The following is a 27247-nucleotide window of genomic DNA, read 5'->3' as shown; positions in this document are numbered from 1 at the left end:
TCTCCTGCCTCCCCCATTTTGGAATCCCCTGCCTCCCCTGTCATGGATTCTCCCGCCTCCCCCATTCTGGAAACCCGCAAAGCCAAGACACCGTCCAGAATGTATACCCCAGTCATGATTCCGGCTGTTTCTACGGTAACCATTACAAGGCGTGATCCTCGCACTGCTGGCAACCGTTCTGCTGTTATGTCTGGTGACCCCCACACCGCTGGCAACCGCACTCCTGCCATGGCAACTGTCGCCATGTCTAAAGTCCCACCTCCACAAGTCTCTTATGTCCCAGCGAAACAGAGTGTTACTCTGAGCAAGACATTCATGCCCTTGCCACCACCCCCATCCCTTCCACCAATGCCTGCATTACCCAAATCTATCCTGATGAAGCCATCCTCCTCATCGTTCTATGGTTCTTCAGGATCCTCTTCATCCTCTTCAAGGTATCTTCTCTCAGCTTGCCACCGTCACTACAAGTGATCCTTGATAAGAATGAGTTTTATGATAATTAGTTGTGGTGGTTAATTTCTTTACTATCAAATTAGGTGAGACAAACTTATCACACAAGTCAGAGTTATACTTAAACTAAATCTTTATTCAATTATTAATAAGGGAGCAGGTCAATACAACACAGACATATAAAGTGTATCGGTTGAGTGCTCTGCAATAATGATGGCTGCTCGACGAATCACCCTCAGGTGATTAATTGAGAGCCCCGACACAAAGGATACAAATAACTTTTATAGCAAAGATCCACCCCTTTTAGTCCACATGACAAACAACAGATGTGTGGAATGGGTCACAAGGTTAAGATTTGTATCAAAGATCTGCTGTAAAGACTGTTCTCATTGTGTAGAAACCATGGTCTGGCCTCGAGCCATCTTTCCCTGGTACCAACAGAAACATTAACCCATGCTATGGAATGTGGTCTTGTTAGGTTTATCACCCAAAGCATCGTAAATCTTCTTTCAGTATTAAGCCCCCCAGAGGCCGACTTTCAGTTCACACAGACGCAATAGTTATAAGAACCCTCTTCTGTTGCATAAAACAACCATTTGATGCAATGACAGTATTATAACATAATCTTGTAATTTCCCTCACATAGTGCATGTTCATTTCAGTCAGAATATAACTCTTGTTTCTTCCTCTGTGCATGAGTTATATTTGATTTACAGTTGAGTAAATGGGCAGTAATGGACTCTTATTGTGATGATGTGTTTGCAGGGCTGTGAACTCCCACTCCCCTCAAGATGGGGAGACAACCCAGTTCCTGGCCAAGCAGGAAGTAGTGTGGAAGGGCTTCCTCAACATGATCAGCGTGGCCAAGTTCGTCACCAAGGGCTATCTGGTCTCCGGGCCTTCTGAATATCTCAAAGAGGTAATGAATATAACATATAACTTTGCTACCATGACCGCAAGAAAAAAAATAGGAGAGCATTGTCAGATGTCTTTAGATTTGTTTATTTGTGAACATTTAAGTCAATACCTTTCATAAACAACTTAGCAGTTTGGTCTATATGGATATTAACAAAACATTTATTTTGTTTAGGATCTGCCTGATACCATACAGCTTGGTGGAAGAATCATGCCTCAAACTGTGTGGGATTACATCGGGAGAGTGAAGACCTCTGTTACAAAGGCAAGCCCTCCCTATGTCATTATGAAAGAAACTATACAATTTAGATAGAAACACATACACAGACCCTGTCTCAATGATGAGAGATTATTATTATTGGTCCACAGGAGCTGTGTGTGATCCGGTTCCACCCAGCGACAGAGGAGGAGGAAGTGGCCTATGTGTCTCTGTTCTCCTACTTCAGCAGCAGACGGCGCTTCGGGGTGGTGGCCAACAACAGCCGCAGCATTAAAGACATCTACCTCATCCCACTCAGTGCGAAGGAGTCCATTCCTTCCAAACTCCAACCCTTCGAAGGATCAGGTAAGAAAAGGCCAACATGGGTCCTGTGTGGCTCAGTCGGTAGAGCATGGCGCTTGCAACGCCAAGCGTCGTGGGTTCGATTCCTGCTGGGACCACCCATATGTAAAAGTAGTGGCCCCAGCCGACTTGTAAGTCGCTTTGGACAAAAGCGTCTGCTAAATGGGATATATTATTATTATTATGTATGTAGAAGGCTACACAGATGCCACACTGACATTTGAATGCTGGCATATATTTTTTGATGCTATTTTTTTTTTATAAATCGAAACTAATCTCCCTACTCCCTGTTTATTTAACAGGCTTTGAGAAGAATCGCCCCAATCTTCTTTTGGGACTGGTTATTTGCCAGAAACCCAAACGTGTGGGAAGCTTGCCACAAGAGGTTGAAGAGAAGAGAGCCAAGATCCACATATCCAAAGACTCCAGAGATACTGGCCTCCCGAGACCCCCTACGCTGTATGGGTCTGACCCTAGGACGGAGGAATTCCTGCCCTACGACCCAGCGATGCCCATCATGTCCACCCCTCCTGGTTCCCCTCCTTCCACTGGATCCCCATCAGACTCCTCCTCCTCTGGCTCACTGACTATTCCATCACTTCTGTCCTCCATCAGAGCTGCTCTCCCTGCTTCTGCCCCACCCCCCATCACTAGCACATCCACCACTCCCCTGCAGACCATCCTGAAGTCACTGTTTGGGAAGGACTCTCATACAGTCCCAGCAGTTGCAGCAGTGCCCCTTCCAACCACTTTGCCCCCTCCCCCAATGGTAGATCCGATAGTACAGCAGTACGGGCAGAAATCCAAAGTCAAAGAGATTGAGGAGGAGGAAAATGAATATGATCGACCATATGACCCGGAGGAGGAGTATGATCCAGCAATGGGCTATGGAAGGGTTGCCCCAATTAATATAGATAAAATGTTTGAGGCGAATGCTGCCACTCAGGCCACGTGTGCAGATGACGACGACGTGGCTTACGACCCTGAGGATGAGACTATCTTTGAGGATATGCACAATGATGGGGTCAGTGTAGGGAAAGCTCCAACTTCAGCTCCAGCTCCTACCCCAGTCCCAGCTCCAGTACAAGACCCATTCCCAGATCCCAGTCCAGCCCCAGCCCCTCTGAGCCGCCCCATTACTGGTGCTGTGATTGTGTCAGCCGCTACTCTGACTGAACAACAGCGAATGCTTGAGGATCTCAACAGGCAGATTGAGGAGCAGAAACGGCAGCTGAAGGAGCAGGAGGAGGCACTGCGTCAGCAGAGAGAGGCAGTGGGCATGTTCATGGCCCATTTCTCTGTTTCCGATGCCTTGATGTCTCCCCCTACTAAATCTGGGCTGTCTCATTTACAAACACAGCAGAGTGAAGGAGAGCAGTCTGAGGCAAATCCTTCAGTCAATCAAAGAGCTTTGAAAGGTATTTTGAAAACGGAGGAAACAGAAGTACCAATAAAACAGGAGATTAAGAGAGAGACCAAGACTGTACCTCTTTCAGTGTCAAGAAATGTGGAAATGCCCAATGCATCACCAAAGCGGGTTAAAGAGATTAAAAAGGAAAGTATTCAGGCAACAGACAATTCAGATCCTGAAGCTGGTGAGATCCAGGACTCTGATGTAGCTTACGACCCAGAGGATGACACTATCTTTGATGAGCTGAAAGACACAAATGGAAAAGAAAAGGTGAAAACCTCAACTCGATCAGATTCAGCAAGGCGTTCTGAGCGTTCTCGTGACTCCTCAGTGTCTAGCTCGTGTCGTGGTGCATCACGCAATGACACTCCTGATAGGAGGCGTAAGCGTAGCAGCCAACCAGATACTCACTCACCGAAAAGACGGGACCGTAAAGTCAGGGACCGCCAAGAAAGCCCTCCTCGTAGATCTGGCCACCGGTCCCCTGGACACTCTGATAGGCGAAGGGAAAGACACAGGCGGGGTGAGAGGAGCCGACCATATCACAGAGGTCGTCACCACTCTGAGCGCCCAGGCCGCCATATCCCTCATAAAGAGCGTACTTCTCGACGCAGCTCTGGTAGCCATAGAAGATCCCCATCTTCACCAAGACAAAAACAAGATTCTTGCTCTAGGGGACTCTCAAAGGGTCAAAGGGAGACTTCTCCTCCAGTGTGGGATGACTTAAAGGGCCCAGAGGCTCCTGAAGACATGGGTCCTACAAGTCCAACGCCAGCACTGGTCATGGAGGCTAATGACTCACCTCAGCCCCCTCTTGAAAGACAGGACATTGATGAACCACTGGGTGATCGTTGTGATTCAGGAGGTCCACCACAGGGAGAGATTGAGGACACAGGCCTTCAAATGCCCCATGAGAATCCCACTCCCCAGAAGCCTGCGGATCAACAACCTTCTCAAAGCTTGCTGGGATCACCATCAAAAGGGCCCAACAACGAGCAAGGCCCCAACATCCAGCTTCAAGACAATAGGGATAGGCCCTCTCAATTGGAACTACTAGAGCAATGTAGTGTACAGAGCCCATCAGACATTATGAGAGAAAAACAGTTTTCCTCACAAGGTCCTCCCCACATGGCCTCTCCAAATAACCAGGGTGAGCGGTCCAGCAGTTTAGAGAGGAGAGATCCTGATATGAGGGAGGGAAGGAGAAACCAAGGGCCTGATATTATGGGACCCGGGCCAAGCATGAGGGGTGAAAGGAGAGGGCCGCAAATGAGGCATCCAAGTCCAAATATCAGAGGTCCAGATCCAGAACCAGACATGAGGGGTGAAAGGAGCGGGCCACAAATGATGCATCCAAGTCCAAATATCAGAGGTCCAGAACCAGATATGAGAAGTCCAGATATGAGAGAGGACCACTTCTCACCAACAACTTACTTTGGAGGAAAGAGATCACCATCGCCCCATTTTAATAATCCAAGGATCCCCTCATCTGTTCCAAGAGGAAATTTTAAGGATCAGCGGGGAGCACCTTGTCCTGGTTTCCGCCCCAGGGGTCCTCGTACCTCAAGGTGGATGCCACCACGGTCCCGGTTTGATGGTCCACATAATCCGCTAGTAGTAAGACCTCTAGAGCTGCTCGGAAAACAAAGAGGCACCAACCAGAATCATGACAATGGAGGTGAGCCTATTCAACCAGAGATAAAGGAGCAACACATTGCACAGAGCCCATCAGACATTATGAGAGAGAACCAGTTTTCCTCACAAGGTCATCCCCACATGGCCTCTCCAGGCAACCACGGTGAGCGGTCCAGCAGTTTAGAGAGGAGAGATCCCGATATGAGGGAGGGACGAAGACACCAAGGCCCAGACATTAGAAGTCCAGATATGATAGAACCTGGGCCAGACATGAGGGGGCCAGTGCCAGACATGTGGGATGATAGAAGGGGTCCAGGGCCAGACATTAAAGGGCCAAGGCCAGACATGAGGGGTGATAGGAGAGGGCCAGACATGTGGGATGCTAGAAGGAGTCCAGGGCCAGACATGAGGGGTGATAGGAGAGGGCCAGACATGTGGGATGATAGAAGGGGTCCAGGGCCAGACATGCAAGGTTCAGGGCCAGATATGGGGTGTCCAGGGCCAATCATGCGAGGTCTAGGGCCAGACATGCGAGAGCCAGGGCCAGACATGAGGGGGGATAGGAGAGGGCCAGAGCCCGATATGAGGGGGGATAGGAGAGGGCCAGAGCCCAATATGAGGGGTGATAGAAGAGGGCCAGAGCCCGACATGAGGGGTGATAGGAGAGGGCCAGAGCCCAACATGAGGGGTGATAGGAGAGGGCCAGAGCCCGACATGAGGGGTGATAGGAGAGGGCCAGAGCCCGACATGAGGGGTGGGCCAGACATATGGGATGATGGAAGAGGTCCAGGACCAGACATGACAGCTCCTGAAATGCCAGACCCAGATCCAGATATAAGAAGTCCAGACATGAGAATGGACCACTTCACACCAACAGCTAACTTTGGAGGACAGAGACCAACATCGACTCATTTCAGCAGTCCAAGGATGATCTCACCTGTTCAAAGAGGACATTTTGAGGATCAAAGGGGAGTACATCGTCCTGGTTTCCGCCCCAGGGGTCCTCGTCCCTCGAGGTTCAACCAGCCCAGAGGCTCATATCCAGGGCACTTCCCAGGGGGGCAACCACGGTTCCGTTTCGATGGTCGACAGGGAGTGGTAAGACCTGCTCATGCCTCGCTGGTAACACCAAGGGAGCACAGTATACAGAGCCCATCAGAAATTCTGATAGAACCCCAGATACCCTCACAAGGTCCTCCCCACATGGCCTCTCCAAACAACAAGGGGGAGCGGTCCAGCAGTTTAGAGAGGAGAGATCCTGATATTGGGGAGGAAAGGAGAAACCCAGGGTCAGACATCAGAGGTTCAGATATGATGGGACCAGGGCCTGACATGAGGGGTGATAGGAGAGGACCAGGGCCAGACATGAGAGGTGATAGGAGAGGACCAGGGCCAGACATGAGGGATGATAGGAGAGGGCCAGATATGATGGGACAAGGGCCGGACACGAGGGGTGATAGAAGGCCAGAGCCAGACATGAGGGGTGATAGGAGAGGGCCAGACATGAGAGATTCAGGGCCAAACATCAGAGGGCCAGGTCTAGTGCCAGACACAAGGGGTGATAGGAGAGGGCAAGGGCCAGACTTGAGGAGTCTAGAGCCAGACATGAGAGGTGATAGGAGAGGTCCAGGGCCAGACATGAGGGGTGAAAGGAGAGGTCCAGGGCCAGACATGAGGGGTGATGGGAGAGGTCCAGGGCCAGACATGAGGGGTGATGGGAGAGGTCCAGGGCCAGACATGAGGGGTGATAGGAGAGGTCCAGGGCCAGACATGAGGGGTGATGGGAGAGGTCCAGGGCCAGACATGAGGGGTGATGGGAGAGGTCCAGGGCCAGACATGAGGGGTGATGGGAGAGGGTCCGGGCCAGACATGAGGGGTGATGGGATGGGTCCAGGGCCGGACATGAGGGGTGATGGGAGAGATCCAGGGCCAGACATGAGGGTTGATGGGAGAGGGCCAGGGCCAGACATGAGGGGTGATGGGAGAGGGCCAGGGCCAGACATGAGGGGTGATGGGATAGGGCCAGATATGAGGGGTCCAGGGCCAGACATGAGGGATCCAGGGCCAGACACAAGGGGTGATAGGAGAGGTCCAGGGCCAGACATGAGGGGTCCAGGGCCAGACATGAGGGTTCTAGGGCCAGACATGAGAGATCCAGGGCCAAACATCAGAGGGCCAGACACAAGGGGTGAGAGGAGAGGTCCAGGGCTAGACATGAGGGGTCCAGGGCCAGACATGAGGGGTGATAGGGGAGGTCCAGGGCCAGACATGAGGGTTCTAGGGCCAGACATGAGGGGTCCAGGGCCAGACGTGAGGGGTGATAGGAGAGGGCAAGGGTCAAACATGAGGGGTGATAGGAGAGGGCCAGACATGAGAGATCCAGGGCCAGACACAAGGGGTGAAAGGAGACGGCCAGACATGACAGATCAAGGGCCAGACATGAGAGGGCCAGGTCTAGGGCGAGACACAAGGGGTGACAGGAGATGGCCAGGGCAGGACTTGAGGGGTCCTGGGCCAGACATCAGAGGGCCAGGTCTAGGGCCAGACACAAGGGGTGATAGGAGAGGGCCAGACATCAGAGGCCCAAGGACAGATATGAGGGGTGATAGAAGAGATCCAGGGCCAGACATGCAGGGTCCAGGGCCAGACATGCAGGGTCCAGGGCCAGACATGCAGGGTCCAGGGCCAGACATGCAGGGTCCAGGGCCAGACATGAGAGATCCAGGACCAGACATGCAGGGTCCAGGGCCAGACATGCAGGGTCCAGGGCCAGACATGAGAGATCCAGGACCAGACATGAGAGATCCAGGGTCAGGCATGAGAACTCCAGAGCCAGACATGAGAACTACAGAGCCAGACATGAGAGGGCCAGACACATGGGGTTATAGGAGAGGGCCAGGGCCAGACATGCGGGGTCCAGGGCCAGACATTTGGGGTGATAGGAGAGGGCCAGACATGAGGGTTGATAGGAGAGGACCAGGGCCAGGCATGAGGGGTCCAGAGCCAGATATCAAAGGACCAGGTCTAGGGCCAGATACAAGGGGTGACAGGAGAGGGCCAGGGCTAGACATGAGGGGTAATCGGAGAGGGCCAGGGCCAGACATGAGGGGTCTAGGGCCAGACATGAGAGTGCCAGGGCCAGACACAAGGGGTGATAGGAGAGGGCCAGGGTCAGAGATGAGGGGTCCAGGACCAGACATGAGAGATCAAGAGCCAGACATCAGAGAACCAGGTCTAGGGCCAGACACAAGGGGTGATAGGAGAGGGATAGGTCCAGACATGAGAGGGACATGGCCCGAAACAAGGGGTGATAGGAGAGGGCCAGGGAAAGACTTGAGAGGTCTAGGGCCAGACATGAGAAGGTCAGGGCCAGACACAAGGAGTGATAGGAGAGGGCCAGGGCCAGACATGAGGGGTCCAGGACCAGACACAAGAGACCAAGAGCCAGACATCAGAGAACCAGGTCTAGGGCCAGACACAAGGGGTGATAGGAGAGGGCAAGGGCCAGACTTGAGGAGTCTAGAGCCAGACATGAGAGGGCCAGGGCCAGGCACAAGGGGTGATAGGAGTGGGCCAGAGCCAGACATTTGGGGTCCAAGACCAGACACGAGAGATCAAGAGCCAGACATCAGAGGGCCAGACACAAGGGGTGATAGGAGAGGGACAGGTCCAGACATGAGAGATACAGGGCCAGACATGGGATGGCCAGGTCTATGGCCAGACACAAGGAGTGGTAGGAGAGGGCCAAACATGAGAGATCCAGGGCCAGACAAGAGGGTGGTTAGGAGAGGGTCAGGGCCAGAAATGGAAGTCACAGGGCCTGAAACAAGGGGTGATAGGAGAGCGCCAGTGACAGACATGAGGGGTCCAGGACCAGACACGAGAGAGCAAGAGCCCAACATCAGAGGGCAGGGTCTAGGGCCAGACACAAGGGGTGATAGGAGAGGGCCAGATATGAGGGGTGATAGGAGAGGGCCAGACATGTGGGATGATAGGAGAGGGTCTTCACCAAACATGAGGGGTCCAGGGCCAGACATGAGCGGTGCAGGACCAGACATGTGGGAAGAGAGTAGAGGGCCAGATATGAGAGGTGATAGGAGAGGGCCGGGGTCTGACATGAGAGGGCCAGATATGAGGGGTGATAGGAGATGGTCAGGGCCAGACATGAGCGGTGCAGGATCAGACATGTGGCATGAGAGTACAGGGCCAGACACAAGGGGTGATGGGAGATGGCCAGGGCCAGACTCAAGGGGTGATGGGAGATGGTCAGGGCCAGACATGAGAGGTCCAGGGCCAGACATTAGGGGGAATAGGAGAGGGTCAGATATTAGTCTTGATAGGAGAGGCCCAGGGCCAGACATGTTGGGTGAAAGGAGAGGGCCAAACATGAGAGATCCAGGGCCTGACACGAGGGGTCCAGGGCTAGACATGGGTCAAGAAATGCGAGCCCCAGATCCAGACATGAGAAGTCCAGACATAAGAGGAGATCACTTCACAACAACAAATCATTTTGGAGGATCAAGGGGTATACAAAGTCCTGGTTTCCATGGCCCCAGGGGTCCTCGTCCCTCGAGGTTCAACCAGCCCAGAGGCTCATCTCGAGGGTATTTCCCAGACAATGGGGGGCAGCCACGGTTTGACGGTCCACGGCTAGTGGTAAGACCGTTGAGGCCTAAAGGAGGTTTACTCCCCACTCCCCCGGAGGGTCTCATGAGTTTGCCGAACAACAGCCCGGATGCTTTTAGAGAAGACCAGTTCCGGAACAGTCACTCGCCTGATACGAGGAGAACAAGCCTACCCATAGAAGACTGTGAAATTAGAAACTATGGAGACAGAGAAAACAACTCTGAAGAACGTGGCCGTGGTGTTAACCCCCGAGATAAGGTTAACTTCCAGGGCACAGCGCTCTGCTTGTCCCAGGGGAGGCAGTTGCCTGAGGACAGTGGGAGAGAGCGTGGTGGCAGTCATGGAAGACAGGGGGACAGGGGGACAGGTAGGCTTGTGAGTATGGAGAGAGAAAGGGTTAGAGGGAGTGAAGTAGACAGGCCCAGAGAGGAGGTAGATGAAAAGAAAAAGACACCCACAGAAAAGGACAGAGACATTGGCAGAGCCACAAGCAGAGAAGGAGAGGCAAACAGAGGTGTTAGTCTGCACAACCGTTCACTCTCAAAAGACCATGACCGAGACATTTTAAAGGATGGAAGTGGAAAGAAAGAAGAACAAATGGAGGGAAAGGGTAAAACGGTTGAATTAACAGAAACGCCCCAGGTAGACACGCCCCAGGTAGACACGCCCCCGGTAGACACGCCCCCAGTAGACACGCCCCAGGACAGCAAAGGGCCTGTTTGACTGGAGACAACTGTTAACAGAAATGCATGGACAAAGTTTGAAGTTGGTTCAGTTCATAATGTACTACGTAGTCGTTTTCACTACATCATAAAACACCCTTAACTTTTTGAATGTCATGACTGAACGTACCTTGTTTCATTCAATTTAGTTTTAAAATTGTACAAATTATGTGCTTTTCAGAATTTCCAGATTAAAACTCATGTCAAGTCAAACATAATAGATATGTACATTGTGTTTATGGATATTTTTTGGTCTTTTTTTTATTTATAAGTCCAAACCTATTGAGCCATACTGCTGTCATCTATTCGCTGATTAGAAAAAGCCTTCATGTTGGATCATCTCATGATAATTATGTTTTAGAATAAACCTTCTTTTTTTTTTACTCTGTTTTAATTTGTTGAACCGAGGCCAATAAAAACAGTAAAGGAATGATCATACTTGCATTTAATTTGAACCACAATCAATTATCAGCTTTGTCTGATAGACATTTTGCCTAATAATTTAAGTATGCATATGTTTGAGTTTTGCTTGCAATGCAAATTGTTTGAATATTAGAATTATTTTGAAGCCTATGCATAATCAAAAGGTCCTGCCATATTATCTTTGGTCAAGCCTTGGGGCATTATTAACCTAAACTCAGGCCCACAGTGAAAGCACTTTCTCAGTTATGAGTTTATCCACTCAGCTCTGTGCTGTAGTTTAATTCAACACTTGCTCCTGTGGTTGATGCTTTGGGGTTTTTGCGCCTCATTTAAAAATTACATGAAATTACACATACATGGACCCCAATAACTACGGTAAACTAAACAATCAATCAAATGTATATTTATAAAAGCCCTTTTTACATCAGCCGATGTCACAAAGTGCTGTACAAAAACCTAGCCTAAAACCCCAAACAGCAAGAAATGCTGGTGTAGAAGCACGGTGGCTAGGAAAAACTCCCTAGGAAGAAACCTAGAGAAGAACCAGACTCTGAGGGGTGGCCAGTCCTCTTCTGTGCACGGTGGAGATTATAACAGAACATGGCCAAGATGTTCAAACATTCATAGATGACCAGCAGGGTCAAATAATAATCAGAGTGGTCATCACAAAGGAGTCATCAAGCCAGGTAGTCCTGAGGCATGGTCCTAGGGCTCAGGTCCTGAGAGAGAAAGAAGGAGGAGAAAGAGAGAATTAGAGGGAGCATACTTAAATTCACTCAGGACACAGGATAAGACTGGAGAAATACTCCAGATAAAACAGACTTACCCTAGCCCCCTGACACAAACTATTGCAGCATAAATACTGGAGGCTGAGACAGGAGGGGTCGGGTGACACTGTGGCCCTGACCGACGATACCACCGGACAGGGCCAAACAGGCAGGATATAACCCCACCCACTTTGCCAAAGCACAGCCCCCACACCACGAGAGGGATATCTTCAACCACCAACCTACTACCCTGAGACAAGGCCGAGTATAGCCCACGACTACATGGCTATCATCTGCTGCTACATACAGTGCCTTCGGAAAGTATTCAGACCCCTTGACTTTTTACACATTTTGTTACGTGACAGCCATATTGTGAAATGCATTAAAAAAATAATCCTCAGCAATCTACACATAATACCCCATAATGACAAAGTGAAAAAAGTTTTTGCAGAAATGTTTGCTAATGTATTAAAAAGAAAACATACCTTATTTACATAAGTATTCAGACACTTTGCTATGAGACTTGAAATTGAGCTCAGGTGCATCCTGTTTCCATTGATCATCCTTGAGATGTTTCTACAACTTGATTAGAGTCCACCTGTGGTAAATTCAATTGATTTGACATGATTTGTAAAGGCACACACCTGTCTATATAAGGTCCCACAGTTGACAGTGCATGTCAGAAAAAACCAAGCCATGATCCCGTAGGAATTGAGTTCCGAGACAGGATTGTGTCGAGGCACAGATCTGGGGAAGGGTACCAAAATTTTTTGCAGCATTGAACGTCCCCAAGAACACACTCCCAAGAACATCACTCCATTATTAAATGGAAGAAGTTTGAAACCACCAAGACTCTTCCTAGAGCTGGCCGCCCGGCCACACTGAGCAATTGGGAGTGAAGGGCCTTGGTCAGGGAGGTGATCAAGAACCTGATCACTCTGACAGAGCTCTAGTGTTCCTCTGTGGAGATGGGACAACCATCTCTGCAGCACTCCACTAATCAGGTCTTTATGGTAGAGTGGCCAGATGGAAGCCACTCCTTAGTAAAAGGCACATGACCGCCCGCTTGGAGTTCGCCAAAAATGTACTTAAAGACTCAGACCATGAGAAACAATCTCTGGTCTGATGAAACCAAGATTTAACTCTTTGGCCTAATGGCCAAGCGTTATGTCTGAAAGAAACCTGGCACCATCCCTAAGGTGAAGCATGGTGATGATGGCAGCATCATGCTATGGGGAAGTTTTTCAGCCACAGGGACTGGACGACTAGTCAGGATTGAGGCAAAGATGAATGAACAGAGATCATTGATGAAAACCTGCTCCAGAGCGCTCAGGACCTCAGACTGGGGTGAAAGTTCACCTCCCAACAGGACAACAACCCTAAGCACACAGCCAAGACAACGCAGGAGGGGCTTTGGGACAAGTCTCAGAATGTCCTTGAGTGGCCCAGCCAGAGCCTGTACTTAGACCCGATCGAACATCTCTAGAGACCTGAAAATAGCTGTGCAGCAATGCTCCTCATCCAACATGACAGAGCTTGAGGATCTGCAGAGAAGATTAGGAGAAACTCCTCAAGTACAGATGTGCCAAGCTTGTAGCATCATACCCAAGAAGATGCAATGCTCTAATCACTGCCAAAGGTGCTTCAACACGGTACTGAGTAAAGGGTCTGAATACTTGTGTAAATGTGCTATTTCTGTTTTTAATTCATTAGCAAAAATGTCTTAACCTGTTTTTACTTTGTCATTATGGGGTATTGTGTGTGGATTTATGAGGAAGGAAAAACATATCAATTTTAGAATAAGGATATAACATAACAAACTGCGGAAAAGGTCAAGGGGTCTGAACTATTTTTGAAGGCACTGTACATGTATCACTCAGATCCATACAGGGTCCATGTATCTGCCCAACCAACAGGCGTACTACACGTGTTAAAAGTATACAGTCATAGAGCTCGCCAGCTTGTCGTCCTAAAACCTGAAATTAGTTACCTTTTGTTCGTTCAGCCATTCCTATGGAGGAAATTAATGGAGAAATATAATGGAGTTTTGGGATAAATGCTGAAAACAAGGTTCACACAGGCGTAGAACTATTGCGTTTTGTTCTATGGGATAATATCAGTCAGTTAACATGACCTTTATGAATTATGAAGTCTATATACTTTTTTTGATTGAATAAATGTTCTAAAATCCATTGTTAGCTGATGAAGATTCTCATAGAACAAAACATATAAGATCTCCTACGCCTGTGTGAACCATGTTTTCAGCATTTATCCCAAAACTCCGTTCTATTGCTCAATTCATTTCCCTCATAGGAATGGCTGAATGAACCAGAAGTAACTAATTTACCACAGACCTTACTTTTGCCTTTTATCCAAAAATCCCCCCCAAAAATGTAATTTCACCATAGGCTTTGGCTAACACGCAATGGTAGAGTTCAGTGCCTACAAAAATCTGCCATTACTATTGCTCTCTATTGGTTAAAAACGTAGAGTGAAATGGTAATGTCGTCTTTTTGTCTGCACTAACTCTGCCATGGTTCCACCCTATACTTTCCCTATTCATTTTCCCCATAGAGCAGTCAAACAGGGAAATGGTTCCAATATATTTTTCACCATTCATTTTTCCCATGGGGAATTTCAGAAACACTTAAAATAAGGGCTGTGTTTTGTGTAGGCTTACGCTGGCATGACATTTTGATAACCATGTAACTCTTTCTCGGACAAGGTGACTTCTCGGACAAAGTGACTTAGGGAAAAAAAACGAGCTCCGACTGGGGGGGAAAACGATTAAACGGTCAACCAACTTGAAATTCCAACCCGGGTACTCGGGCCTATTTCTAGAACACCGACTTTCCGACCTGAAGATTCACTGAAGTCATGATTTGTTCTAATTTTTCTGAGTTCCCAGTTATTTTGAACGAGGTATCTATAGGGATGGCTGAACCAGAGGTAACTAATTTCTGGGTTTTAGGACTACAACATAGATGTTCTCATTGTTATATCTGTGACTACAAGCTGTCGAGCTCTATGTTGAAAGATGGTGTTTAGATGGCAAATAGATATGGCTAGATCGTGTACACATACGGACGGAACTGCTTAATATCCATTTTTTTTTTGTAATTTGGGGAGAATTGTAGGATTTTAACCAACCCTACCCCAAACCATTTTCCTAACCATAACCAAATTCTCCAAACCTAATACGTTAATTATCCTAACCTGCTGCTTAAGTTCTCCTAACCTGCCATGAAAAGTAAATTCTGTCCGTAGCTGTATACCATCTTGTCTTGACCGGTTAAAAGGCCTGGTGACTGGTTGAACCACAGCTAGAACTACGTTGGGTTGAACAGGTGGATTGGAAAGCTGAATTATTTAGCACTAGAGGTAATTGTCACATAAGCAAATACACTGAACAAAAATATACATTTAACATGCAACAATTTCTAAGATTTTACTGAATTACAGTTCATATAAGGAAATCAGTCAATTGAAAGAAATTCATTAGGCCCTAATCGATGGATTTCATATGACTGGAAATACAGATATGGGACATTTTCAGCTTCCAGGAATTGTGTACAGAGCCTTGCGACATCTCGTCACGGTATCTCTGTGCATTCAAATTGCCCTCGATAAAACGCATAAGGTGAGCATTTGCCCACTGAAGTCAGTTACGACGACGAACGCAGACAGGTCAAGACCCTGGTGAGGATGATGAGCATGCAGATTAGCTTCCCTGAGATTGTTTCTGAGAGTTTGTGCAGAAATTCTTTGGTTGTGTAAACCCAGTTTCATCAGCTGTCCGGGTGGCTGGTCACAGACCATCCCGCAGGTGAAGAAGCCAGATGTGGAGGCCCTGGGCTGGCGTGGTTACATGTGGTCTGCGGTTGTGAGGCCGGTTGGATGTACAGCTATATTTTCAAAAGCTAAGTTGGATGCGGCTTATGGTAGAGAAATTAACATTCAATTCTCTGGCAACTGCTCTGGTGTACATTCCTGCAGTCAGCATGTTAATTGCACGCTCCCTCAAAACATGAGACATCTGTGGCATTGGGTTGTATGACCAAACTGCACATTTTAGAATGGCCTTTTATTGTCCCCAGCACAAAGTGCACCTGTTTAATCAGCTACTTGATTATGCCACACCTGTCAGGTGGATTGATTATCTTGGAAAAGGATAAAGGCTCACTAACAGTGATGTAAACATATTTGTGCAATTTCTTTTTGATAAATACGCTTTTTGTGAGTCTGTACATTTCTGGGATCTTTCATTTCAGCTCATGAAATATGGGACCAACATTTTTATTTTGTTAATTTAACATTTATTTAACTAGGCAAGTCAGTTAAGAACAAACCAAACCCTAAACCAGATGACGCTGGGCCAATTGTGTGCTGCCCTGTGGGACTCTCAATCACGGCCGGTTGTGATATAGCCTGGAATCAAACCAGGGTCTGTAGTGACGCCTCTAGCACTGAAATGCAGTATCTTATTAGACTGCTGCGCCACTTATTTTTGTTGAGTATAATTAACATAGTTGAATGTTTGATTTACTAGCATTTAATGATGGGAGCAGTCAAGCAAGTTACCAAATCTCAAAAAATATTTTGGAACAACTTTCATGGACACTGACAGCAGAGGCTCTGTTTTTGAGCCAATGAAAATGCCTGACGTCAGTTGCCACCCAAGTTATTTTCTAATCACGTTCGCTCTCTTGTCGGTCTGTCAAAGTCGGTTGATAAAATTCTAAACACGAGCCTGTTTTAAGACGACGATTTTGATAAATTAATGAACTTATAATTGAAGACTATTTTAAATACAAATATATCCATCTATTCAGGTAGTTATCAAATGTTTAATTGAGACAATTGTAAGGGTGGTGACTTTTCAGTCAGTGAATTATTGGAAAAGTTTTTGGCTACAGTAACTAACTTTAACTAGCTAACATCTGCTAGCTAACATTATCGCATATTTGTACGTTTACTCTTTTTAAGTTGACCAAATAGTACAATTTCAAAAAGCTATTTGGTTGGATAGCTAGCTATATTCCACATTTCAGTAAGAATAAGTGTAGCTCGTTAACTGTATTTTTATTTAACTAGGCAAGTCGGTTAAAAAGAACAAATTCTTATTTACAATGACAGCCTAGGAACAGTGGGTTAGGTTAATTGCCTTGTTCCACAGATTTTTACCTTGCAAGCTCAGGGATTCGATCTAGCAGGCTTTCGGTTTCTGGCCCAACGCTCTAACCACTAGGCTGCCTGCATTGTGAAGTGAGTTGACATATAGTAGCTGGAGTGTAACGTTAGCGCAGTTTAGATTAAGACGCGCGAGCTGGATTGATCGATCAGAGCGGGAAAAGTATCTTGCTCGTTAGCCAGAGATCAGCCCATTGATTTAGCTGAGGTTATAGACCCCGGTAACAGACAGATAGATAGCTATGTTGAACATGAAAGTAGTGTTCTTGTTCAAAACTGACATTAAGCATATGTTTCTCTCAACAGGATGTCGATGTCCGTGGCATGTAAAACCATTAATGTGTCACCTGCTTGTAAAACTATTCACGTGTCACCTGCATTGGGGCAGTACAACCCAGATTCTGTCGAGGTGATCATGAGCCAAAACGGGTGTGTTCCAAATGATCAAAGCCAGATTTTGGGCACTGAGCTCAACCTGATGGAGATGACAGAAGTGGAGTACACCCACCTTCAGCACATAATCCAGTCACACATGGAGGCACAAGCGGCTGGTCCAGAGGGATCAGGAGATGCCCGGTTCAACACTACCGTATTCACCGTGGAAAACTCTGCACCCCAACCTACAAACTGCGAAGCAGAATACCCAGCCAAGTCTCCCCCGAACACTCCACCTGATGCTATGTCAACTTCAACTGATGAGCAGCAGTACATTCTAGGTGGCTTGAACCAGGGTGGACAGGTTGACATCAAGGAAATTAAAATGGTATTGGTCAGTGACGGGAACGTTATACCTGGAGAACGGACCCCCACCACTTGCGGTGAAGTCCCCGGCTCCGTGTTGGCTAAAATCAGGAGTGCAGTGGATGCGACCCAAGAACGTGGCTTGGAAGCATACAACAACAGTAGCACACAGCTATTGTCCAGGCCCAACCCACCCGCCCGAGTTCGCTTGGAGAAGAGGTTCAACTGCACCCCCTGTGACATCCCCAGACAACAGGATGTGCAATCAGCAGCTCTTAGCAAGTACGTTTTATTCCTACATTTTGAGTGACGATAATGTAGGCCTATACTAGCCATACTTTGTTTACAGCTGTAAATTCTCTACTACACTACTAAAAACACATTGTCATAGAAGTACTGAGTTACTCAACATTTGTCTTTCTTTTACAGTTTTTTGACAATGCTTCATCAATCTAATGAGGCGCAAGAAGCAGCAATGCATTCACAACCACAGAAGTGGGTGAGGTCAGATCGGGGCAACCCTATTGAGCTGTCATACCCATATGGAAGCATGTTCAACCCCATCGCTGGCGCCCGTCAAGTATGAGCAACATACTACTGATGTAACTAAATCATAAAAATGTAATTGTTTTATATTGTTACAAGGAAGGGATTCAGTGCTATGTTTTGACAAGTATTCTATTCTTAGGGATTTGGGAATGTCCCTCATATGCTTGACCCCAATAAGCATCAAGGGTTGATCATTCCAAAAAACTTCACATTCAGCTATCGGCAAGACAAGATGCCTGACAAAGTTCCATGCGTCAACAGCCCCAACCCAACAGAGGAGAAAGTTTGGGTGAAGGTGGAAGGTATGTATGTTCACCTTTCAGCTTGATTTGGAGGGCACTCATAACAAAACTTAATGTACAGTCTTTCTCCAGATTATTTTCATGTATTGTAGTATTGCTGAACATAACATCCAACTTTTTTTGTAACTCTTAACACCCTCTTTATCTCTTTCAGATGATGCTGTGGCGAAGCCTGCTAAACGCGGTAGGACCCGTGGAACGTGTGCTGTCAAGACCTCTGGCGTTGTCACAGACTCAGTGGAGGGAAGAGCAACTGGAGGAGCAGGCGTAAAAAAGAGAGGAGGGCCACCAGTGGAAAGTAGCCAGCGCAGAGAGAGACACAACAGCAAGGAGCGGGACCGCAGGTAATCAGACCCACACTTGTGCTTACACTTGTTAGGTTTTAGTTATCAGAGTAAGAACTTGACAGACACTATGAAAGCTTAGACCAGGTTTATTCTTACCAAAGAATCGAACAGCTGAATCGACAAAAAACATGTTTACAATAGTGGTGGTATATGCACCCCACTTTGGGTGGAGTCTCCTCCTTCTCGCTAAACATAGTTTCCTGCCTAGCAATAAAGATACAAAGTGATACAGGCAATAAATGATTCCTCTTCCCTTAATCTTACCTGACCTCGCCCTCTTATCCACAGCTCCCTCCCTTTATCAGTACTGCCACATGCGATTGTTTTCCCTGCACTCATCATATTCTAAGCTTAATTGCACCCACCATAACCCTTCCTCCTACAGATAACCATTAACTCCTGGGTTAGACCCTCGACTATGGCATCCCTCATGTCTCTAGCATAACTAATGATTAATAATAATTCAACGTTTTTAGAAATCTGAACCCATCACACTCATACACACAAACTGTTGCTTGTTTTACTCTCTTGGGCACGTAATTACTTTTGCTCATTAGCATTCACACTTTTACATGGTACATTTGTCAAAAAGGGCTTCACAGCACAGCAAACCATACCTAAACCATAAAAGAAAAAAACACACTGACACTTAGTACACACCTCAAACAGAAGCTCCTGTCAGTGACACCTTTTACTCTAGGAGGAGGATCCGCTTCTGCTGTGATGAGCTAAATGTGCTGGCACCATTCTGTAACCACGAGACGGACAAAGCCACCACCCTGCAATGGACCACCGCCTTCCTCAAGTACGTCAGAGAGGTGTACGGGGACTCCATCAAACAGGTGAGTGCCTGATCTAAGTTGATAGTCCCTACGTGGCTATGACCTCACCAACAGACATATTGCAATGTTGTAGTGTCCTGATGCACAGGTATTCCTAAAGAGGTGACTGACTCTGCCCTCTTCCTCAGGAGTTTCAGGGCACGTTCTGTGGCAAGACTGGTCAGCGGCTCAAGCCCAGCAGTGCCTCAGGCCAGGTCATGGTCCGCCAGGAGACAGCAGAGCCATCTAGCACCCTACAAGCATCGGAGCAGTAAATACACACACCTATTTAATAATTATTCTATTTATTAATTTATTTTACCCTCAAGAGTAGCTGTGATCCATTGGGTTTGGCTTTGGAATGTTAGCTGTCACAAAAGCATCAGGTATTGCCAGAGGGACAGATATCCATTTGTTTTTTTTTCGGGGGAGAAAAGGGATTTTGGTGTTCTGTTTATTGCTTTATTTCTCCTCTGTGATTATTATCCCCCTTGACAGAGCATGTACTCCAACATGTAATTTTCCATCTTGATCTATTTGGGCACAGTTTTTGTATCAAGAGATTTCATAAATGTTTATTTTTGCTTAAAAGTGTTCAAGTTCGACTAATATTTGAAACGAGCTTCCCTTCCAAACCTCATGATTGACAATAATTAAAATGGGTGAAGGTTTTAAGTTTGACCATGGAAGTAACATTCCAATGTGGTTTTGAGGGTCTTGATTGTACAATGCAAGTTTAACTGCACTCCAGGACTCCTATGGATCAGGTTAGTGTGTATGCTGAGGAAGGAGAGATGTTTTTTTTTATACAACTTTACATAATTGTGATTCTTTGAGGCAACAAACCTTTTTATTAAAAAAATGCTTTACTGAAAGTCATGCACAGGAGGCACTGTTTTTCTAGGATAGGAGTTGAACATTATCTACTGACTAGATTTCAGTTTAGTTAACAGATGTTATATAGTTCCATTTTTAATCATACGTGCATCTATCTGCAATTGTAATTTATTTTGAATGTGTTTTATACAGGGTTTTTTGGTACTTGTGGCAACAGTAAACCACATTAACAACAAATGCAGCCTTCTAAATGTATATTGTTCAGTGTTGTTCCACTCTGTATATACAACTCTGGAAAAAGTTCAGTTTCCATGACAGTTTTTCATATTACCTTAATATTAGATATTTAAAATAAATGTGACTTAATGTACTTGCCTTTGTTTATCTCCTGATTGTTTGATTGCATAAACATTCAGTTGGTTAACTTGATATGTAGAAAAGAGTAATGTTTTACTGAAAATGGCTTTATTTGTTATTTCTTACAACATGGTGCTGTAGCAACTTACTGTACATACAACAGTCACCCACAATTAATAAATAGTATTTAAAGTCATGTATATTTAATAGTTACAGCACCGGTACAAAGTGGATGTGGTCATTGCAAAATAAAAAAGAAAGCACAAATTGTTAATGAGTTATTCTACAATTACAAGTTCTGATGCATCCACATTTTTTTATTTTCAAAACTTAATGGAAGAGATTTTTAAATCAAACATGTAATCATGAAATGTGAAAAAAGGAAACGGGCAACAAATAAACTTGACAACATAAAAAAAACTAGTCTAGCAAGAGTTGGAAAATAACGTGGTTGCATCAATATACAAAATCGGGGCACATAGGTTTCTTCATTGCCTGTTACAGTACACCCAAAGCTCCTTGGCAGAGACTTCATTTTGCTCACTGGCACATATCTTCTTATTTTACATTTTGTAAGCTAGTCCTGTGAGGGAACACTCGGGTCTAAGCAGAAAGGACCTTGACACATGCACATTCACTGCAAGGACAATCACAGTTTTAGTGTTGGAGAGTTATCTTCCAGACAGGGGGTGAAACAACGAAAGCACATATTTTTACACAAATGTTTTAGAAAATAATGGCCTATAAGCACTTTTCCAGTAAAGTTATTTTTCAGTTTTTTTGTTAAATTGTAATTTACTTTCAATGGTATTTGACACGATTGCATGTGTTCTCTAGTGCTCTTGTGAAACATTTAATCAGCTTTGTCCACTTCATAGATGGATGGATTCTAGATTTTTGTCTTTGTTTCTTCTCCGTTTTCCCAAACTGCTCTTTTCCTCTTGGGATGTCCTCTTCCTCTCAAAATAAATGTCACATCTGTTGTTACTGTTCCCGTCTTGTTTTAAATACATTCAAGAGGAAACTGACTTGTCTTCTCTCTTCTCCTTCTCTCCCTCTTTTTCACCTCCCGGGGGGGCTAGTTCCGGGATGAGGGAAGTAATGTTTAATGGTTCTTGGGATTGGAGGTTTTCCCATGGACATTTGCCCCCTGGCAGGCGGTAGTGTCACAGATTCCTGGGGAGCCCGAGTGCCCAGTCCTTCCTGTCCTCCCTGCCTCTCCAGGCTCACCTGGATCTCCTGGGGATCCGTCACGCCCATCTTTGACGATTCCAAGCACTCCTGGGATACCTACGGGCACAATATAGGGAATGAGCCAAGTTTCCCAACAGGGATACATATATTTAAAACAGGGAAACCGGCACTACTCTCTCCAATATAGATTCAGGTGTCCCACAAAAGGGTTTATACACAGGCAGAGACAGTATACTGATGCAAATCCCCAAACCACTCACTGTGAATGCACAGTGTATAAACTGTCATACCTTGGTATCCTTGGTCTCCAATGGGCCCTTCGATGGCCTTTCCAATGGGTCCCTTGTCACCCTGTTCACCAAGATCACCTGTTGAAGAGACAGAAAACAAATGTTACTAATCTAATCTATTGGCGCTACAAATTGCAATAGGCCCAACATAGAGATGGTCACACTTGTCTGTACACTTCTTATGAGATATACAGTATGTTCTATGCTGCAAAGTTACTATCTGTAAGTCCATTGCTCTGTGCTGATCAGAAAGGCAGACATTTTGAGTATGTTCTTGACATGGACCTGTGTATCTCCTGTTACTTACCTCTGGGACCGGGGTCTCCCAGGTCTCCAGGCAGTCCTCTGTAGCCAGGAGGTCCACGGGAGCCGGGGTGACCGATAGTCCCAGTCTCTCCTACTTTCCCTGGAAGTCCGGCAGCACCGGGGCGACCCACTTGGCCAGGGGACAGGGGCCTTCTGAGGTTGGCAGCCAGCTGTGCAATCTGATCTGAGGAAGGACAGAGGAAGATACATTTGCAAACACATTCCTGTAAAAAAATGAGCTAATGTCCTTTTTTGGTCATTTAGACAAGGACACTGCAGCCCTTTTGATCTCCAAAATCCTCACCATCAATCATAGATCCACACAATTCTCTAATGTGCTGTTCACTTGCCAGTTTACCCTGAAAACAGATGCAGAAAAGACAGACATTTCATTCAGCAGGTGTCATCAATCCGAGGCACTCTTGGCGCAGGGACACCATGTTTACAGGGATCGAGGTATTATCCCTGGTTACTCACGGGAACACCAATCTTGCCGGCGATTCCAGGCAGACCCTGTTCACCCTGGAAGCCCATTAGGCCTGGTTTCCCAGGAACTCCTCTGGCTCCGAGCTCTCCCTGTGGTCCCACAACACCTTTAGGTCCCAGCTCGCCACGCTTCCCAGACTGTAAACACAAACAAACAAAAATCGAATCTACAGCTCTTGCGTTCACTCAGTAAATGTCAAACAGATGTTCAGTTGTGAGGAATGAAAGTGTTGATCTATTGCACTCTGTGGAAAAATTAACTTCTCCGACATCTTGATCTGAGGGAATCAGACAGCTCAATTGTTCCCTTCGCCTCAGAGCTGGTTCAGCAGTTAATTTTAGGTGACCCTGGAAAAAGAAACTACCTGACTTGTCAAAAGCTTTCTATGAAGTAAAAACTGTAGGCCTGGCCATTTCCCCCCACAATAATACATAAAGTTGTGCAGTCCCTTGAGAACATCAGTGTGGGAGTGTATATGGCGTTGTATCACTTGATAATTAATCTAATGAACACAACAATAGCTCATAAGTGTCAGAGTTACTGTAGCTAGTTAACACCATGGAGAGTTGTTGAGCCACATCAGCGCCTTGGCTGTAATTACATTAATTGTAAGGCAAACTGTGCTGCAGATTAGTGTAGCTTCCTGCTCTTCTGTGGGGATGGCAGAGTGTGAGCTAATAACACTAAAGCAACCGTACAGCAAGCCAATTAATCCAGCTAATCCTAGAATGGGAGCTGGGAGGATCCCGTGCAATGAGTTAGTGCGTTGCAGTCTGGCCTGGGCACCAGCGCTTAGTAGCAACACCACATCTCTGGCAACACATCAGACATGGCGCAGCAGGCAGAGATGGTCACCATTGCTTTGCGTTCTTAGGAAACTATGCAGTGTTTTTTTTAAATGTATTATTCCTTACACTGTTACCCCTGGAAATCTTAAGTTTTATTACATACAGCCGGGAAGAGCTATTGGATATAAGAGCAACGTCAACTTAACAATATTACGACCAGGAATACGAGTTTCCCGAAGCGGTGCCTCTGTTTGGACCACCACACAGGATAATGGATCGGATCCCAGTAGGCAACCCTAAACAACGGCACCGCAGAAGGGGCAAACGGAGCGGTCTTCTGGTCAGGCTCCTTAGACGGGCACATCGCTCACCGCTCCTGAGTATACTACTCGCCAATGTCCAGTCTCTTGACAACAAAGTTAGACGAAATTCGAGCAAAGGTTGCCTTCCAGAGAGACATCAGAGATTGTAACATTCTCGGTTTCACGGAATCATGGCTCACTTGGGATACGATATCAGAGTCGGTACAGCCATCTGGTTTCTTCCCGCATCGCGCCGACAGAAACAAATACCTCTCTGGTAAGAAGAAGGGCGGAGGTGTTTGCATTATGATTAACGAGTCGTGGTACGATCATAACAACATACAGGAACTCAAGTCCTGTTGTTCACCTGACCTAGAATTCCTTACAATCAAATGCCAACCGCATTATCTACCAAGAGAATTCTCTTCGATTATAATCATAGCCATGTATATCCCCCCCAAGCGGGCACCTCGACAGCCCTGAAAGAACTTCATTGGACTCTGTGTAAACTGGAAACCACATATCCTGAGGCTGCATTTAATGTAGCTGGGGATTTTAACTTAGCTAATCTGAAAACAATGCTCCCTAAATTTTATCAGCTTATTGAATGCATGACCAAGCTGGCAGCATTCTGGATCATTGCTACTCTAACTTTCGCAATGCATACAAAGCCCTCCCTCGCCCTCCTTTCGGCAAATCTGACCACGACTCTATTTTGTTGCTCTCAGCCTGTAGACAGAAACTAAAACAAGAAACGCCTGTGCTCAGGTCTGTTCAACGCTGGTCCAACCAATCTGATTTCCTTGCCTCAAGATTGCTTCGATCACGCAGACTGGATATGTTCCGGATAGCCTCAGACAACAAAATACGCTGATTCGGTGAACGAGTTTATTAGCAAGTGCATCGATGATGTACCCACGGTGACTATTAAAACCTTCCACAACCAGAAACCGTGGATTGATGGCAGCAATCACGCAAAACTAAAAGCGTGAACCACTGCTTTTAATCATGGCAAGGCGACCAGAAACATGACCGAATACAAACAATGCAGCTATTCCCTCTGCAAGGCAATCAAACAAACTAAGCATCAGTATAGAGACAAAGTAGAGTCGCAATTCAACGGCTCTGATACAAGACGTATGTGGCAGAGTCTACAGTCAATCACGGATTACAAAAAGAAAACCAGCCCCATTGCGGACACTGACGCCTTGCTCCCAGACAAACTAAACAACTTCTTTGCTCGCTTTGAGGACAATACAGTGCCATTAACACGGCCCGCTATCAAAATCTGCGGGCTCTCCTTCACCGCAGCCAATGTGAGGAAAACATCTAAACGTGTTAACCCTCGCAAAGCTGCCGGCCCAGACAGCATTCCCTAGAAGCGTCATCAGAGCATGCGCAGACCAGCTGGCTTGCTGGTGTTTACAGACATATTCAATCAATCCCTATCCCAGTCTTCTGTTCCCACATGCTTCAAGAGGGCCACCATTGTTCCTGCTCCCAAGAAAGCTAAGGTAACTGAGCTAAACGACTATCACTCACTTCCGTCATCATGAAGTGCGTTGAGAGACTAGTCAAGGCTCATATCACCCTACCTAACACCCTAGACCTACTCCAATTTGCTTACCGCCCCAATAGGTCCACAGAGGACGCAATCACACTGCCCTAACCCATCTGGACAAGAGGAATACCTATGTAATAATGCTGTTCATCGAATACAGCTCAGCATTTAACATCATTGTACCCTCCAAACTCGTCATTAAGCTCGAGACACTGGGTCACAACCCCACCCTGTGCAACTGGGTCCTGGACTTTGACGGGCCACTCCCAGGTGATGAGTGTAGGAAACAACATCTCCATCCCGCTGATCCTCAGCACTGGGGCCCCACAAGGGTGTGTTCTCAGCCCTCTCCTGTACTCCCTGTTCACCCATGACTGCATGGCCATGCACGCCTCCAACTCAATCATCAAGGTTGCAGACGACACTACAGTGGTAGGCTTGATTACCAACAACGATGAGATGGCCTACAGGGAGGTGGCGAGGGCCCTCGAAGTGTGGTGTCTGGAAAATAACTTCACACTCAACGTCAACATAACAAAGGAGATGATCATGGACTTCAGGAAACAGCAGAGGGAGCACCCCCTATCCTCATCGACGGAACAGTAGTGGGGAATGTGGATTGTTCCTCGGCGTACACTTCACAGACACACTGAAATGGTCCACCCACACAGACAGCGTGGTGAAGAATGCACAACAGACTTGTCACTGAAAACACTCAAGCTTTTACAGATGCACAATCGAGAGCATCCTGTCGGGCTGTGTCACCGCCTAGTACGGCAACTGCGCCGCCCACAACCGTAAGGCTCTCCAGAGGGTAGTGCGGTCTGCACAACGCATCAACGGGGGCAAACTACCCTCCAGGACACCTACACCACCCGATGTCACAGGAAGGCCAAAAAGATCATCAAGGACAACAACCACCCGAGCCACTGCCTGTTCAACCCATTATCATCCAGAAGGTGAGGTCAGTACAGGTGCATCAAAGCTGGGACCGAGAGACTGCAAAACATCTTCTTTACCAAGGCCATCAGACTGTTAAACAGCCATCACTAACATTGAGGGACTGCTGCCAACATACTGACTCAAATCTCTAGCCACCTTAATAATTAAAAATTGGATGTAATAAATGTATCATTAGTCACTTTAAACAATGCCACTTTATACAATGTTTACATACCTTACATTACTCATCTCATATGTATGCCACACGGCCATCGCTCATCCATATATTTATATGTACATATTCTTATTCTTTCCTTTACACTTGTGTGTATAAGGTAGTTGTTGTGAAATTGTTAGATATTACCGCACCGTCGGAACTAGAAGCACAAGCATTTTGCTACACTCGCACTAACATCTGCTAACCATGTGTATGGACCAATAAAATTTGATTTGAGGGGGGAAAGATAGATGGGAGAGAGGCAATAATAATGGAATGAGCAGCTAAAGATGTTATGTAAGATAGTGAGAAAGGGACAATGATAGACTGGTCTAGTAAGCGCAACTAATTAGGGGTTTGGCTGTACTCCTAATAAATGAATGTGATTGCAATGTTTTTGGTCGTTATCTACTGTATTAGAGAGACAAAGTTGTCAGTAAAATGTGTCTCAATGTAGAGAGTTGGGAACTAGGACCTATACATTTTACACTGGCAAGGATATACT

The 27247-nt window shown here is 46.5% G+C and overlaps 3 protein-coding genes across 8 annotated transcripts in view; 2 read left to right on the top strand and 1 right to left on the bottom strand.

Moving 5' to 3' along the window:
• LOC135528001 (death-inducer obliterator 1-like) overlaps nt 1–10755 on the top strand; it is a 40134-nt gene extending 29379 nt beyond the window's left edge. The window contains 5 exon segments of the mRNA XM_064956747.1: nt 1–434; nt 1216–1369; nt 1541–1630; nt 1735–1930; nt 2230–10755. Coding sequence (XP_064812819.1) covers nt 1–434; nt 1216–1369; nt 1541–1630; nt 1735–1930; nt 2230–10322 — 8967 coding nt within the window. The 3' untranslated portion in view covers nt 10323–10755.
• A 6253-nt stretch (nt 10756–17008) lies between these two features.
• Nucleotides 17009–19736, top strand: LOC135527427 (transcription factor-like 5 protein). The gene is made up of 6 exons (XM_064955962.1): nt 17009–17724; nt 17872–17964; nt 18130–18293; nt 18448–18637; nt 19341–19482; nt 19611–19736. Exons 1-6 carry the CDS (start codon nt 17009–17011, stop codon nt 19734–19736), a joined length of 1431 nt encoding a protein of 476 aa, XP_064812034.1.
• A 1005-nt stretch (nt 19737–20741) lies between these two features.
• The window catches only part of LOC135527998 (collagen alpha-3(IX) chain-like), a 52195-nt gene continuing 45689 nt past the window's right edge, over nt 20742–27247 (bottom strand). For 5 of the 6 annotated variants that reach the window (XM_064956739.1, XM_064956743.1, XM_064956741.1 and 2 more), the window contains 5 exons: nt 22923–23069; nt 22750–22804; nt 22447–22629; nt 22140–22217; nt 20742–21945 (listed from right to left, as the gene is read on the bottom strand). In XM_064956739.1, coding sequence (XP_064812811.1) covers nt 21761–21945; nt 22140–22217; nt 22447–22629; nt 22750–22804; nt 22923–23069 — 648 coding nt within the window. In that variant the 3' untranslated portion in view covers nt 20742–21760. The remainder of the gene's footprint in view (nt 21946–22139; nt 22218–22446; nt 22630–22749; nt 22805–22922; nt 23070–27247) is intronic. The other variant, XR_010453492.1, reaches the window with a different exon arrangement.

Source organism: Oncorhynchus masou, chromosome 33 (genome assembly GCF_036934945.1).
Source record: "Oncorhynchus masou masou isolate Uvic2021 chromosome 33, UVic_Omas_1.1, whole genome shotgun sequence".
In the NCBI taxonomy this organism is placed as follows: Eukaryota; Metazoa; Chordata; class Actinopteri; order Salmoniformes; family Salmonidae; genus Oncorhynchus; species Oncorhynchus masou.
The sequence above is the reverse complement of the archived record's forward strand: the minus strand, read 5'-3'. Positions and strand labels throughout refer to the sequence as shown.